Below are 17,105 nucleotides of genomic sequence, written 5' to 3' on the forward strand. Positions count from 1 at the left end.
TAACAGTGGAGAGAAGATTTAATGGTGCAAAATCAATCCATGGTCCAACATCGTTGTGGATTTTAGCTGCAATTAGGCATTTGAATATTTTCTACAGGACACATTTTTACATACATTTGAAGTTTTTTAAGTGTTTATAGTAGATGTGGTATAAGTATACATGAAAGCTTTGTCGCCTAACACATTACACCCTATACACAAAATATCCCAAAGGCAAACACGGCACCATATTGGGGGGAAAAAACCCCCAAAATGACTCATCCCTGAAATGTACAAAACAAACCAGGTTGCATGTTCGCAGTAAGAATGCACATACACACATACGTATATAGAAGATATGTATAACGGGGATAACCGTTCTGCACAGCTGATTTTAGCTGTCCATGTGTAGAAAGGAACGCTCAGTAACCTTTGAAGCAGTAGGAGGCACTTCTGAAAATTTTGTGTTGCCAGTCTTTGCAGCATTCTCCTAGTGCAAAAGAATAAATATCACATTACATTACGGTGATTCAGACCTCCCAACTACATTTCATATAATTAGCTTCCAAATCTGTTGTCTTACAACATGAAAAGGTCATTATTTTTTTTAATCCCACCCAATCATTCAGGTCACTTTCGGTGTAATAACCACCGCATTCATGACACGTCATGATCACATGAGGTTTTCATGCATGTCGTGTAGCTTCACTCTGATTGTACTAAGAGGCACGATGCCGAGTGTCAGACCGAGCTGTTCCACGTTCAGCTCCATGGGTCCGAGTGGTGTTGCACGGTGTAGTCCTGAAGTTTAATCTGATCTTGGATCTGGTTAATCAGGACCTGAGAGAGCAGGATTCCCACCAGCTGTAAGAGAAGCGAACACTTAATTAGATTTCGTTAAATTCGAATGATGTTCACGAACTTGTATCAGCCCTGCACTAGCCTAGGAGGAGAAGTGCTTCTGGGCATTTTCATGACGAGCAAATACAGCATGTTAAGGTAATAATAATGACGAGGGGGGAAAAACTAAGAGATATAAATGTAAAGGTTTGCATTTCCTTTTCTTTAAGTGGTGTAAATATTGTGTTAATTTGTACATTTTGGATCGTTTTCATTTTCTCCATTCAAAAACCAGAGGGGGCGCAAACTTTCGCATTCGACTGTAGTGTTTTATTTAAAAACATGTAGAACTTGAAACAAACAGCGTTGATGGGGGTGTATCCATGTGCAACAAGTCTAGTCCTTCCATCCATCCCAACCATTTTCCATACCGCTTATCCGCTTATCCTACACAGGGTCACGGGGAGCCTGGAGCCTATCCGAGGGAATTTGGGGCACAAGACGGGGGACACCCTGGACAGGGGTGCCAACCCATCGCAGGGCACAATCACACACACACACACACACACTACAGACCATTTGAAAATGCCAATCAACCTACAAAGCATGTCTTTGGACTGGGGGATGAAACCGGACTACCCGGAGGAAACCCCTGAAGCATGGGGAGAACATGCAGACTCCGTACACACAGGGTAGAGGCGGGATTGAAACCCCCAACCCCGGAGGTGCGAGGCAAACATGACCAATAAGCACCTCCTTCTTATTACTAACTTGTATGCCTGAAATACCTTTAAAATGTACTTCAAACAGGAAGGAAACTATTGAAGGAAAACTATTTCAGACATTTGACCTTGACCCCATTTGGATCAATTCCAAAACCTAATCAGTTCATCTGCTGGTTAAAGTGATACTTCCGTATAAATCCGGCAAACAATCCTACATCCATCTCAGCTGAAAACAGAATCCCTCCAGCACCTACTGGCAGAGGCATAAAATGTTTAATGCTACTTACAAAACCAGAAGCATAGGAGTACAAACTAATTAGCATAACTGAAATATTTCTTGTAATGTATAGAACAAAACACTTGGGGGTGGGGTGTTGTAGGAAAATAATCAATGTTGGGATGGTGTGATAAAGCAGACTTACTGTTACCATCCCAAACTGGTATAAAAGCAAGTGCATTGATTACAGTTATATAATTTATTGATAAACGACATGCCGATATTTTTTATCCGTTTACAGGTACATTTCATCCAAAACCCGTTCGCTCCTGTTAACACTTACGTTATAGCAGCTATAAAAGACTTGCTACCTCACCAGCCTCTCTTTTTTTCCCCCTCTCCCATGAGATTAAGATTAAACGGATATTAAATCAACTGTGTCAATAAAAGCTAGATTATTTTTAGCTATCAAATAATTTCATGGAAATTACTATACTACTATGCTCCCGGTTCGCTTATTACGTTTTGGCGTATTTTAAAGTGACTCTGTGGTTTAATTAGAAATTCCTTCAGATAATTAAGAGCTTGTAATGCTTACGATTATTATTATGAATACAAATAAAACATATGATTCCAAGCGCTTAGTCGAGTCCATACGGAGGCTGATCTTATAAATGCCTTCAACATCCCTATTAGAATTGTTTTGTTGTCTTGTCGTTTGTGTCCACCGCTAGCCCCGTACCTGAGGGATGGCAAGGCCCAGTGCTATGCCTCCGAGCAGAAACAGGTTGCTGTGGATCCAGTTGACGAGTTTGTCAATGCAGCCGCTGGTGTTGATAAAAGCGCTGGCTCTCATCATCTCCAGCTTCTGCATGCCGTGTCCACACATACTGTTTATTAGAGCCTGTGACAAGACAGGGAGTAGAGAGAAACAAGCACATGATAATTACGCCTGATTATAGATACCGTATATGTACACATACACAGACTCACTGGCCACTTTAATAGGAACATCTGTACACCTGCAATCATCCAATCAGATTAGGAAAAACATCCCGTGGTCTTTTTTCCAAGCATCAAGTGTCCAGATTGGGTGAAATCTGTGTCCACTTTAGGCTCGTATTCTGGTCAGCCGCTGTTGTAGACGATCCACCTAAAGACTTGTGCATTCTGTACTGCTTTTCTGCTCACCACGGTTGTAAAGAGCGGTTATTTGAATTACCATAACCTTCTGGTCAGCTAAAACCAGTCTCGCCATTCTTGCATCAACAACCATGCCACGCTCAAAGTCACAGAGTCACATATTTCCCCATTCTGGTGTTTGATGTACGTAAAACAAGGACTGAAGTCCTTCACATGTATCTTCCCTTGTATGATTATATGCATCATGCTGCTGCCACATGATTGGCTGATTGGACAATTACATGAATGTGCAGGTGCGCAGGTGTTCCTAATAAAGTAGACAGCGAGTGTATGTACTTATATCGAGTGGGGGGGGGAAATGATCCTGGTTTGTGTGTGAACAAATGAAAGAGATACCTCTTATTTTATTTATTTCTTTTATTTGTATTGAGTTTAGAGAATCCTTAATATTACAGAAAATGAGTCGGAGACAGCAGGGATATTAATTAGCAAGCACAAAAGTTTGCATCACTGTTGAAATGCGCTAATAATTTTATGTAAACGTGCCTTACTAAGGCGTGTAACGATTCAAAATAACGAGTATTATTAAAAGCATGTTTAAAACAGACTCGAACGCTAAAGCGTTTTCAGTTGACTTCAGTTAAATCTTAAAGCATTGACTTAGGAGTCTAGATCTTTTGTTCAGAAGATCTAGAACAAAAAAAAAATATTGAGATGAATGCCATGAAAGACACCGAAGTGTTTATGAGGACCTCATAAAAATAAGTGGGAGAAAAATTGCCAGAAAGAAAAAAAAATCCAAAAGAAAGGGCATTAGACCTGAAAAAGCCCTTAGAAGATCAGATTTTGATCAATTTTGAGCATTTTTGTAATTTGTGATAATAAAGGAACATCAGTATCTTCGTGGTTAAATAATATCATTTTGGAAATGAAGGTCTGGTGATGCACTGATGATGGTTTAATCATCAGAAAACATTATGTCCTACTAAAAACAGGTCCTCTACAAGTGTTTTCGCTGAACGTTACGGCATTATTTTGGACTTGCACCCTTATCTCAACACTTACGGTCTTCGTTGTCAGATCTTTTTCCTCACCTCGTCTTTAGAGATGAGGCAGCAGGAGAAAGGCACGGCACAGCGCTCTCTGCTCGGGTTCTCCTCCGTGCAGTTGAAATACATGTTCTCAGACCACTCCATGTAAGAAACACCACCACAGCAGGCAAACTAGCACATAACAGGAGAACGTCCTCATTGAAACAGCTACACCAGAACCACACAATAATACCTTATGTGCATAACAATAACAAAAAAAAAGGAACTAAAGGAACCTCTTTTTGTGTGAAGTCAATGAGGTTCTGCAAGTCCAGATCATCTCTGTAATGCTTGACTGCATTGCTGAACATTTCGGTCACTTTATAGCGCGCCTGTAACGCACAGGACTCCAGTTAGAAACACTTATGTTTAAGAGTTTAGTTTTAAAAACACTGTTTGAATGAATCATTTATATTCCACATCGATATTGTAACCGAATACAATACGGCCAGCAGGGGGCGCGTTGCTTCCTATTAAGATTTATTTAGGGTGTTTGTTTCTATTATATATTATGGACATGTTTAAACATTTGTAATAGTTTGATACATAAATACACTGGAAAATGTTGGTGTCCAGAGAATGCTGAAGATTTACAGAGCCGCTGAGGTGGCTATTTTTAATAAAGTGTAGCCACAAAGATATGACACAAGATAATATACCGAGGCCAAGAGTTAAGCTTCTCCTAACTGCAACTTAGGTTTCTTGTGGCCATGAATTGATATAGGACAGGAAACAATAATAATAATAATAATAATAATTTTCTGGACGCAAATGCATTAATTCATGGTAATTATTGTGCTTTAAAATGAAAAAGACACAAAGAAACTGAATTAGTTCATTGTGTTCAGAGGAACATGAGCATAGAGACGACTGATAATACTGAAATTACGCATAAGGACATACTGGTGTTGGGACATAAATATACACTTAGGCCATATCACTTTAAACAAATGCTGAAAGCCAATACTTTTTCACCACTCCAGGCCAGACATTTAGTATCACGTTCTGCAACCTATCGAGTTACACAATTCACGGCATCTCGTGGTCACAAGATAATAATTCATGAACATGAGATGCTTCCTGGCCTCGAAATATTCATTCATAGCCACAGCCTATAAAAAAAGAACTATGTCAGCTCAACGGTTTTGTAAATACAAGAGGTTTAAATTTACCTTGTCTGAAAAGACAAAACCTAAAATTCCAGCAACCAACTGCAGCACAAAGATGACAGACAAGCAGATGCAGAACTGTAGGCAAGAACAAACATGTTTTATCATCAGTTGGGACAGATGTGCACACAATATTTTTCTCTCAAAGCTGTGCGATAAAACCTCATCACAGGCTCTGCAATGAAAATACTGTTTTTTCTACCTAGAAGTTTTAATGGTTATGTACTCCTTTAATATCTGATATCGAATATAGACACGCAGTTTGCTTTCTGGACTGTTACAGTTATTTTTAATGTTTTATTTTTGCTTTCATTACTAGAGATGGTATTTTTATGCGTGGGTGTCTGTCTGTCTGTCTGTCCCATCCATCCATCCATCCATATGTCTGTTCTTCTATCCCTCCTTCTATTAATCAAATTTTTGCTCTCATTACTGGGGGTTTTATTTTTGTGGATGTCTGTCTGTCCATCTATCCATCCATCCATGTGTCTGTTGATCCATCCATCTATATGTCTGTTCATCTATCCATCCATCCATGTGTCTGTTGATCCATCCATCTATATGTCTGTTCATCTATCCATCCATCCATGTGTCTGTTGATCCATCCATCCATCCATCCATCTATTAATCATATTTTTGCTTTCATTACTGGGGTTTCTATTTTTTTGGATGTCTGTCCGTCCATCCATCCATGGGTCTGTTCATCTATCCATCCATCTATCTATTAATCATTTTTGCTTTCATTACTAGAGTTGGTATTTTTGTGGATGTCTGTCTGTCTGCCCATCCATCCATCCATCCATTCATCCATCCATCCATCCATGTGTCCGTTCATCTATCCATCCATCCATCTATTAATCATTTTTGCTTTCATTACTGGGGATGGTATTTTTGTGGATGTCTGTCTATCTGTCTGTGCGTCTGTCCATCCATCTGTTTGTTCATCTATCCATCATATTTTGCTTTCATTACTGGGGTTGTTATTTTTGTGGGTGTCTTTCCATCCATCCATCCATCTATCTTTCTGTAAACACAATAGGGTTCCGGGGTCAGGGGGATTTGGGGCATGGGGTGATAAGGAGGGGTAGAGAATAGTCTAATTTTGTTCTTTGAAATGGCCTACATAATGATTGGAGGGGAAAAACTGCAAAAAAAAAAAAGTCAAATTAACTGCCAAAATCAGTTGAACTGAAATTTAATCAGCGTTCCCCGGCACGCTAAACCAAGCCGAATCTGTTTTGCTTTAGATCTAAAACTGACCGTCTGCAGGAGGCAGATGTTCTCTCGGAGAGAACCCACACATCCGCAGAACGTGAGGAGAAACATGAGAACTCCGACGATCAGCAGCAGGATGGAGGGGTCCACCGTCAAACAGGCCATCGCCGTCTCTGTACAGGAGAAAGAGAGACGCTAGCGCTAGGTTCAGAAACATATACAGGAAATGAACAAACACTGAAACAGACACAGCCTGATATTGAGGAAAATCATCTCACCATGTTTACTTATTCTGGCGTACACACCAATGGACATCAGCACCACTGAGATAATCTAATGGAAGACAGAGAGGACAAAATTAGTCAGATTATCAAGTCTGGGATTCAGTCCAAATTCCTGTGCAACAAGAATATAAGTGTTTCTGAAGAAATAATAATAATAAAAAACACTCCCTGCAACCAAGAGCTGTGACGGGAACTAACCGCAACGTGACCAGATTTAGATTCGTTTAAAACACATCTATCAGGGGATTAATGCACAAGCAGGTAAATAGAACAAACCATGTAAACAGATTAAATCACCAATAAGAATGCAGCTTAGAGAGTATGTTTAAATAGGGCAGGGAAATCCTTTTATGGTCATTTTGATGGTCGTTTTGAGGAATTCTTGTTCACGTGCTGTTCAGCTCGATTCATCATGCAACAGCATCAGCACCACATCCTGGAGAATACAGACCCTGGATGTGATGGTGTGTTTTCAGTGCTTGTTTATGCTTCATTTCACATGCGCAAGTAAAAAACACACACGAGGCTTTTTTTTTTTTTTTAAAAAGGGCAAAACAATGAGCACTCGCAAATTTTTTTCCACAGCCGGTGTGGCTTAAAACAGAAGCCCTGTCTGTCACAGCGAGATCAGGCAATCGCGAGCATCTCTGAGCTCATGTATGTGGAAGAGGGTAGATAGCACTCTTCTTCTACATGTGTGACCCCTGTGATGCAGCACGAGCATGTAAAAATAAATAAATAAATAAATAATAATAAGCACTTCAGAAATGTTGAGTAATTCACTCTGGATACATTTCTGCAGAGTTTTTTTTTTTTTTTTTTTTAACCCCCATGTGCGTTCCTTTATTATCATAAGTAACAGTGGCCGCCTTTGACCTTACTAACTCCCTCAAATCCTCTGAGCAGTTCTGTTATTGCTCTGTAGATTTTTCCCGCTGCAGGATACACCCGCATATGTATGATTTTTTTTGTGTAGATAAATTCCAAATAGCGTTTACCTCCCAACCCCACTGAGCCATGGGGGATACAAACTTTTGCACTGAACTGTAGATATATAGTGTGAAAAACAAACACTCCCGCTATAGTTGCCGGCTCTTCTAAAGCCATTATCAGTTAGCTTCCGATCTGGTTCAGAGGTCGTGGCGAGAGTGATCCAGATTAAACATAACGGCGCCATTGTAATGTCTCATTGAAGTTTCCTACACACTGGCTGCTCCTTTCAAAAGATGAATCACATTACGCAATTTCTTGCAATACCTGTTTGAACACATCAGATGTGTCTTTACTAGCCTAGCCTAGAGTCTTTAAAAATGCTTGGATAATGTTGAGTGATAACTCATGGATAACCAGGAAAAGACAAATCCACCGTTTCTGTTTATCCACTGCTCCTCTGTCACCGTCCACGTTTTTAATCGAGCTGCGTTATAATTTCAGCTCGCTCGGATTCGACTGTCCTCATTCCACCATGTTTCGTTTGATGTTTGGGTATTTTCTTGATAATAAAAAAGAGGTGGTGTCTCGCTGTTATTTTGCATCGGGTTTGTATTCGGGGTTAAAGAATTAAAACCCAGACCTTGGGGGTTAAAAGGACGTGCCCAAGCTCTGTCCTAAGATTCCCAAGACCATTGACGGCCAAACAATTATTCACAACTCCATGCATTTCCAAGTCAGTTGAAATACTAAAGACCTCTTTTACATGAACAACAGTTTAAAAAAATGTTTGACAGATATAACTTGATGTTCAGTTGATGTGGACAGCTTCCTAGATAAGAGTTTATTAAGCACTAATAGGAGGTACATTGGGGCAGGAATTACGCTGCGTCATGCTCGCTCTGTGAATGTTTCGTTTATAAGCGTAACTTTAAAAAGTTCCATTTCTTAAAAAAAAAAAATCCATCTGAATGAATGTTATCAAAATGAACACTGCTATCTTTTAGTCCATACTTGTCTGTACTTTCCATGATTAGAAAAGATGTGATTAGCAAGTTTATTCTACGCTATCCCATCAAGCATCTGTGGGATGTTCTGGACAAACAAGTCCGATCCATGCAGGCCCCACTTTGCAACTTACAGGACTTAAAGGATCTACTGCTAGCGTCTTGGTGACAGATATCACAGCACACCTTCAGAGGTCTTTCTTCTGGAGTCCATGCCTCGACAGGTCAGAGCTGTTCTGTTGGCACAAGGAGGACCTACACAATATTCGTCAGGGGGTTTTAATGTTATGGCAGGTTATGTTGTATATTTATGATCTCCTATTGAAAATTGGTGCACATAGTTTGTTCGTTCGATTTCATTCAAGTCTTGTCGACTTTCAGCTTCCTAACCTATAGCACAAGTTAGTTCTGTGGTTACAATCAGCTTCTACAAAAGACTTTTTCCCCAAAGCGAGCCTTTAAATGCTGAGCTTTTTATGTACAGAATTCATAGTATTCATAGTTCATAGTATTTCTCAATTCATAAAAAATTCATTCTTTATAAAGGAGGAAAAGTGTGTTTAATTGGTGGAGGGAAATCCATTTTCTAGATCACTGGCTTCATTCTAAGGAGAGTTTTTACTACAAAAATGTGTGAGTACTAAAAGTCAAATGAAGAATGTAACTTTATTCGAACGCATCTAAGTGCACACTGCTACGAACCGGGAAAAAAAATTTTTTTTTCCCTTCCCACCTTTCAAAAGATAAATCTCTTCTTTCTTCTCAAGACATTTCTCTAATAATCAGATATTTGGAAAGTCTCAAGACGACATCTTAACATCGGAGCTAAACGTTAAATCGAAACTTCAGCTCCGAATTCGAATCCGAACTTGAAAAGCGAGAAAGACACCTAATGCGCATCACTGTAATCCGTCTGCTGCTGCGTACATGTTGTCTTATCGCAGGAGTTCGTATTGTGACAGCTAGCTATTAGCATTCAGCTAGTTTGTGTGGTCAGAGTTGTTATCATGCTAGCTAAAGTGAGAGAATAGATGCGGAATAGAGATGTTGTTAGGGAGCCTTGGGCAAAATGCACTAATTTACCATCAGTAATTAAGATCTTTCTTATTTATTTATTTATTTTTTTAAATGAACTTACTTATAGTTTTACTTTCATACTTCAATGTAAGAGGTTTTACTTTAGCTTGAGTGACGAAGGTGGAGATGTACTTCAACTTTTACCAGGGTAGATTTAGTATTCAGAGTAGATTTACAGTTAGTTACATTTACATAGCATTTTCTAGATACTCCAAGCGATTTACGTACTATTGTGTCGGGGGTGGGGTGGGGGTGATGTCAGATCTCCTCAACCATCACTAGTGTGTAGCATCCACGTGGATGATGTGACGACCTGAACACCCACTACACACCAGCTATAAGTGGAGTGGAGAGAGTGAAGTAGCTAATTCAGGGATGGAGATTATTAGGGGGGGCCGTGATAGAGAAGGGCCAATGGGGGGATTTCGCCAGGACACATTTTACAATAAGCGTCTTGGGATTTGACCACAGAGAGTCAGGACCTCGGTTTAACGTCACATCCGAAACACGGTGCTGTTATTACAGTATAGTGTCCCCGTCACGTTACTGGAGCATTAGGCCCCACACGGACCACAGGGTGAGCGCCCCCTGCTGGCCTCACCACTTCCAGCAGCAACCTTAGTTTTCCCCAGGAGGTCTCCCATCCAGGTACTGACCTTCAGTGTCAAAACCAGGCGAGAACCACAGCTGAGAACTCAAGTCACACTTGAGTAGAGAATGTTACACTGTTTTCCTGGCTGTAGTTGACTGCACTTTCAATTTGTCCTCAGTGTTAAATATTTAGAAGCACTATTTAGTCATGCTCTGTGTTGTGTGCACGCGAGGTTTCTTCGTGACTCATAGTGTTAAGATTGAGACTTACTCAAGTTAAGACTTGCCATGTTTCCAAAAGTCTACATAGCATTATGCAGTTTCATTTCTCATGGCTTCAACTCATTCAAAATGCAATTAAAGCTGAATCCTCCAAGAACTCGTGCTATTGTTGAAGTTTATTCGTGAGGAAACATCGGAGGTAGACATTCGGCTTACAATAACAAGCATGAACAAGTGTCAACATCGCAGCGATGGACAAATTGTTCTACTCATGTTCGATTTTTAAAGCCCGATCACGCTTGCTCGAGTTGTAGATCTCCCAGAAAGTCACACTGTTCCTTTTAAAACAGTGTAACAGAGCTGCTCTGTAATGTGACACGTTAATGTGACTTATTTTTCATTATACAAGTTAGTTCCGGTCCACTTCTCTTGCTTATCGTGCTTAGATTTCCTAGAAGCGCACTGAGACGTTTCACTGTGTGTGTATCACTCCGCTCATCTGCGATTGCTGTGTAAAATTTCACTTGCTAATTCGAAGCCGTTACTACAGTAGTGTTAGTGACATCATCAGCGGACATGACGTACGATCCTCTTCAGTAATATAACTGTTGGCTTCGAAAACGAAAGCTCGCCGATGTGCTTTAAAGTGAGTGTAGCTTCTTTAGGATCTATTTCTGCTAGCTGAGCAAAAATAAACAAAACCTCTGGCCATACTGCGTCCCGAAATGTCGCTTACTCGATATTCATTTCTTGTTTAGAGAAGACGCAACATCGCACTTGCAATCGTGCGGGTTATAAACATCGTCACGCTACCGTTAGCTACGGCCGATTCACACCTGACGTCTTCGGGACAGAGGATGTTTACGCTAAACAAGGCGAGCTGCGATTATTATCCTGTGCGTGAAAGAGAGAAAAAAAATAGAGCCTGGTGAGGAAACGACGGTTTATAGCTGCTATAACGTAAGCGATCACTTGTCTCGCGGACGTTCCACGACATTAGTGAAAACGGAAAAAAGGTCAAACATGTCGTTCTTTAATCAATAAAAATGGCTAGTGTCATCGTGCTGCTGTGATGTAAAAGGAATAAGGAATGCCGTTATGGGAAAATAATCCACGACAGGGCGGTGTGATGAGCCATTATGGGTTCTACTTGTACACTAATTAGTTTTGTTCAGGATTCAGGGGTATGTAGTTAGTCGTAGTAAGAAGTAATCTGGAGTAATAAGTAATAAATCTATAGTTGCGATGGAACATTTTAAAGTGAGAATACTTCCGCAGATATAACAGTAACAGCTGTATGAATAATTTTTTGTTGTTTGTGTGTTTTGTTTTTACACTGTGAGTGTCTGATAGTGTTTTCGAGGAGGCGTGAATCATTTGTGAACTCGTGTAGAATGAAAAGTACAGCAAGGGGCCCCAGTCCCGCTCCCCCCCAAAAAACCCCCCAGTGTGTTGCACTTTTTGCATATGAATAAATGAGTCCTGTTGCTTAGCAGCAGCTACAAGCTTTCAAAAGGTTTCAAAAGCAGCTCAGGAGTTTAAAAAAAAAAAAGCAACAAGAAGAAAGAGGTTTGTCATCGGATAATGAGCTCAACTTTGTCGTAATATAACGTGTTAAAGAATTACGAACACCCTACTTGTAAACCTGGCACTTCTTTTTTTGTTGTTGTTTAATTATTATTATTATTTTTGATAAATATAACTTATAATCACACTGCCTGTATTCAATGCTTCAGTTCCGTGTGTGAGATTTACAGAGCAGGATGCAGCAAGCTTGCGTCTTGTGTTTGGGTCATCTTCACAAACACTACTGAACTACAACACAACAGAATTCATTCAAAACTAAAAACATACTGTTTACACCATAGTGCTTATATTAACGTTTATACTGTATATACGGTCTAGATTAGTACACTTGTTCTTATAGGTTATTGTTGCTATAGTAACAACTTACACGGGGACTTGTATGGCAGAAATTCGAAAATACACTATGTGGTCATAAGTCTGTGGACACCCGATTATCACACTCATATGGGCTTGCTGAAAATCTTATTCCTGATGTATTCCTCCACCTCATTTTGCTGTTCTAATAACCGCCACTCTTCTGAGAAGGCTTTGAACTAGATTTTGGGGCGTGGTTGAGGGGATTTGTGATCATTGAGCTACAAGAGCATTAGTGAGATCAGGAAGTGATGTTGGGATGGCGAGGAGGCTCCAATTCCAGTTCATCCCAAAGGTGTTCAGTGGGGTTGAGGTCAGGGCACGAGAGTTCTTTCACTCCAACCTTAGCACACCATGTCTTCATGGATCTCGCTTTGTGCACAGGTGCATCATCATGCTGGAACAGGTTTGGACCTCTCGGTTCAATTCTACAGCGTCTGTGTGCTTCAGACTTTGTGTTAACAGTTTGGTGAAGAACCACGCAGAATGGGTGTGATGGTCAGGTGTCCACATACTTTTGGCCATAGAGTGAACATGGATGAAAAAAATGTATTTTATATTGTAATTGATGATATAGTGAAGTTTATTTTGTGAGGAAATATTTGTTTAACGTTTATGGAAGGAGTCTCCAGTGTCAGTGCTGTAACATTCACAACTAACTAAGATTTCTGCCTTGGGAAAGTCTTCAGGACAGAGGAGTTTGTGCGTCGCAGTTTCACGGTAACAGAGTTTATTATTATTTTCCCATCCTGTTGTGTTTATTTCTTACTTGATGTAGTATGGCAGTATATCTGATCTAATAAATCTTACAAGCTTGTCTTAATATCAATGCTATGTCGCATTATTCAGGCTGGCTAGCTAGTTATTTAGTTTTCTTTAGGGTTGTTCTTGGTACACGCCGAGATATTTGACGCTGCCTTCCCTCTATAATTTTCTTTTACTCCTTGACTCCTGAGGTTTGAGACACTAGAACATCTGTGACATGTAACACAGCAAGCAATGTTTTGTGTGTTACTAAGTCATTTGCATTTTTTCCTAAGGGCACGTAAACTGTAAAAGTTTGAACAATATCAGACAGGACTGCATCGTTTCAGCTAGACACGGACGCACGCTTACGGAATATCTTCCTATTGAGCCATTACTGATTCTTTAACAAATACATTGTACATGACATCACATAACAGTAACATTTCCTTTTTGGAGTTTAACTGCGTGTCAATCTTTGAATCAGATCCTGCGTTAATAGGCTCTAATATCTGAAACTCTGAATACACTCTTAAATAAAAGGAGGGTTAATGGTGCTAGCTGTCTAAAGAGGTTCTCTGATAGGAAAACTTTCCGCAGAAGGGCAAACCAAAGAATCATTTGGGCTGATGGACTAAAAGTGCATACGGTCTATGCTTACGGGAAAAAACCCCACACACGTTTCACATTTATGTAAGCAATATCACGTGAAAAATATTAACTCAAGTAAACGCGTGCAATAAATGAAATCATGTGAGCTATATGTGGAAAATTAACATGAAAATCAATTAATCAGGTGGTGGTGGTGGTGGTGGTGGGGGGGCATCAAGGTGAATTTGGAAAAAAAAAATCACAGTAAAGGTGAAAAAAAAATGCCAAAATTTCAGACTAAAGGTGAAAAAAAATCTACATTTTCATACGAAAGGTGATTTATTTATTTTTTAAAATTCAGACTAAAGGTTAAAAAAAAAATCAGACTAAAGGTGAAAAAAAATCTACATTTTCATACTAAAGGTTAAAAAAAATCGACATTTTCAGACTAAAGGTGAAAAAAAATTCCGACTAAAGGTGAAAAAAAATCTACATTTTCAGACTAAAGGTGAATTTAAAAAAAAAAACATTCAGACAAAAGGTGAAAAAAATCATCATTTTCAGACTAAAGGTGAAAAAAAATCTACATTTTCATACGAAAGGTGATTTATTTATTTTTTAAATTCAGACTAAAGGTGAAAAAAAAATCAGACTAAAGGTGAAAAAAATCTACATTTTCATACTAAAGGTTCAAAAAAATCGACATTTTCAGACTAAAGGTGAAAAAAAATTCAGACTAAAGGTGAAAAAAAATGTACATTTTCAGACTAAAGGTGAAAAAAATCTACATTTTCAGACTAAAGGTGAATTTAAAAAAAAAACAAAACATTCAGACAAAAGGTGAAAAAAATCATCATTTTCAGACTAAAGGTGGGGAAAAAAATCAAAAATTTCAGAATAAAGGTGAAAAAAAAATCTCAGACTAAAGGTGAAAAAAAAATCAGACCAAAAAATCTACATTTTCAGACTAAAGGTGAAAATAGTGTTTATACATGTGAAAATGGGAAGTAGGCCTATATAAAACCAAACTTCACACGTGATTCACGTGATTCTTCACACACAATGTGTGTTTTGTCTCTAAGCACAGGATGTACGTAAGTACCTCTGGAGTTTAATTTACTTCAGTGGTTCTGATTTTTATTCATTTGAACTTACATTAGCCTACATTTGTATTTTTTTTTTTGAAAGCTTTCAGAAAACTCGTACACGTTCCACACGTGACTAATCACGTGAATTACTCATGTAGTGTTTTATTTCTCAGCTGATTTTCTCACATATGTCATTTCTGTTCATATATAGAACACATTATTCACAAATGTGCACCTTCATATGTTTCTCTCTCTCTCCATATGTGGTCACATATTACACGTGAAGAACCTATGAGCACACGTGAAATGGACGTGAGAAGTTAAAACTGGTTAGTTTACGGGTAAAGTCTAAGACGGAGATGAATGATTACTCGAGCAGTCAAACTTTAAAGCATGTCTTTTCAGTCACTTTGACAGGATCAACAGAACAAGTGCACTTCGACGACATGGTTATGAAGTAAGTGTTAAAGAGGGACACGGTGGACAGATTCCTGCGACTCACCCAAAATATCGTGTTAAAGAAGAAAAGTAAATATTTGACGACCGGACTGACAAAACTGAAGTCTTCATCCCTCTGCGCTGGTCCTCCTCTCACCATGATCAACACTTCTCAAGTCTTCTACAGAGATGAAGAGGCTTCTGTCAGCTCCTGAAACTTCACTGTTGAGGAAGAAGGAATAAATGTGGAACTTGTCCTCAGGGAGTTTCAGACATTGCGGTGTTTAGTAGCTCACAGGAGCGCCTTTGCCCCGAGGCACACATTTTCTAAATCTGTGCTGCTGCCTAAACTTGCGACTCGTGCACTTGTGTTTGTTATTTCCGGATTGGTGTGTGTGTGTGTGTGTGTGTGTGTGCTTTATTGGGCGGTCCTCCTCCTCTTCACATGAGCAAACACTTTAAAGCCTCATCTAGTCTAAAGACATGTTCCTCTTGCCATGTTCCCATTTCCCCCGACAATATGAAGCAGGTTGATTTTTGCGTATTTCTGATTTTCAGTCGATGCGGATAAATATCTTAAAAATAGGTGAAATAGTATCCTACTTACACAGTCTTTAATAACGCAGTCTAATCTTATACTTTTCTTCCAGAATAAGTTCAGGGATTTACATTTCCTCTTAAAAAAAAAAAAGATGCGCCTTTAGATCTAAGTGGAAGAAAGTTTCTAAAAAAAAAAACAAAAGCTACACACTACATTATTAATCCTAATGTTTGATTCAATGTTCCTTTTGGAGAAAATTAGATTAAATACTTGTGTAATAGCGCCCCCTGTTGAATGATGAGGTATGTCTAGTCGGCAGTACACCTACCTTATGTTTAATTTTCACACTGAAGGTGAATGAAATCAAAATGTTCACACTAAATGTGGAAAACAAATCAAAGTTTTCTGAGGTATGTAGGTTCTAAGGTCCGACCCCAACTTCCTAACAAGCTGAGATATGCAAAGAAAAAGAATTTCACTGTGCTGTAATGTATACAGGTGCATCTAAAAAACAACAGAATATCGTGGAAAATTAACATTTTTTCCCGGCGTAATTAAATTCAAAAAGTTGAAAAATTACCCAGGTTGCTTTGATGGCGGCCTTCAGCTCGTCTGTATTGTCGGGTCTGGTGTCTCTCAGAGATTCTCTATGGGGTTCGGGTCAGGCGAGTCGGCTGGCCAATCCAGCACAGTAATACCATTAAACACAGTAACGCCAGTAAACCAGACACTAGTAGTTATGGCACTGTGGACAGGTGCAGAGTCCTGCTGGAAAAGGAAATCAGCGTCTCCATAAAGCTCGTCAGCAGATGGAAGCATGAAGTGCTCCAAAATCTCCTGGTAGACGCTGCATCGACTCTCGACTTGAGAAAACACAGTGGAGCAACACCAGCAGATGACATGGCAACCCAAATCATCACTGGCTGTGGAAACTTCACACTGGACTTCAAGCAGCTTGGATTGGCTCTGGAACCTTGATTTCCAAATGAACTGCAACATTTACTTCCATCTTCCCCGTGATTGTGTTTGTGTGTGCTGAACCAGACTGAGAGATTAAAGCCTCAGGAAACTTTTACATGTGTTCTGAGTTAATTATCTGATTAGAGTTCTTCTCAGGTCCACATTTCTGTATTATAAATTCTTCATTCTAATATTTTGAGATACTCAAAATATTATCATCGAGATTAAAACAGGAAAAGGTTTGAAATATTTCACTTTATGTGTAATGAATCTAGAATATATGAAAGTTAAAATTTTGAAATTAAATTTGTG

General features: G+C 39.2%; 1 protein-coding gene across 1 annotated transcript; it reads right to left on the reverse strand.

Moving 5' to 3' along the window:
* Window positions 1–15,690, reverse strand: tspan33a (tetraspanin 33a). The gene is made up of 8 exons (XM_017494771.3): window positions 15,357–15,690; window positions 6,658–6,712; window positions 6,425–6,552; window positions 5,168–5,242; window positions 4,232–4,327; window positions 3,999–4,127; window positions 2,504–2,665; window positions 1–843 (listed from the first exon to the last, which is right to left on the reverse strand). Exons 1-8 carry the CDS (start codon window positions 15,450–15,452, stop codon window positions 742–744), a joined length of 843 nt encoding a protein of 280 aa, XP_017350260.1. The 5' UTR covers window positions 15,453–15,690; the 3' UTR covers window positions 1–741.
* Between the last annotated feature and the right edge of the window lie 1,415 nt (window positions 15,691–17,105).

This window comes from Ictalurus punctatus, chromosome 19, assembly GCF_001660625.3.
Source record: "Ictalurus punctatus breed USDA103 chromosome 19, Coco_2.0, whole genome shotgun sequence".
Taxonomy (NCBI): domain Eukaryota; kingdom Metazoa; phylum Chordata; class Actinopteri; order Siluriformes; family Ictaluridae; genus Ictalurus; species Ictalurus punctatus.

Excerpts from the sequence above, each read along its gene's own strand:
- tspan33a (XM_017494771.3), bottom strand. The coding sequence starts at position 15,452 with ATGGTGAGAGGAGGACCAGCGCAGAGGGATGAAGACTTCAGTTTTGTC. Across the intron at positions 4,328-5,167 it reads GTTTTGTCTTTTCAGACAAG|GCGCGCTATAAAGTGACCGA; the intron begins GTAAATTTAAAC and ends TGTGCGTTACAG. Across the intron at positions 844-2,503 it reads TGGGCCTTGCCATCCCTCAG|CTGGTGGGAATCCTGCTCTC; the intron begins GTACGGGGCTAG and ends CTTCTCTTACAG.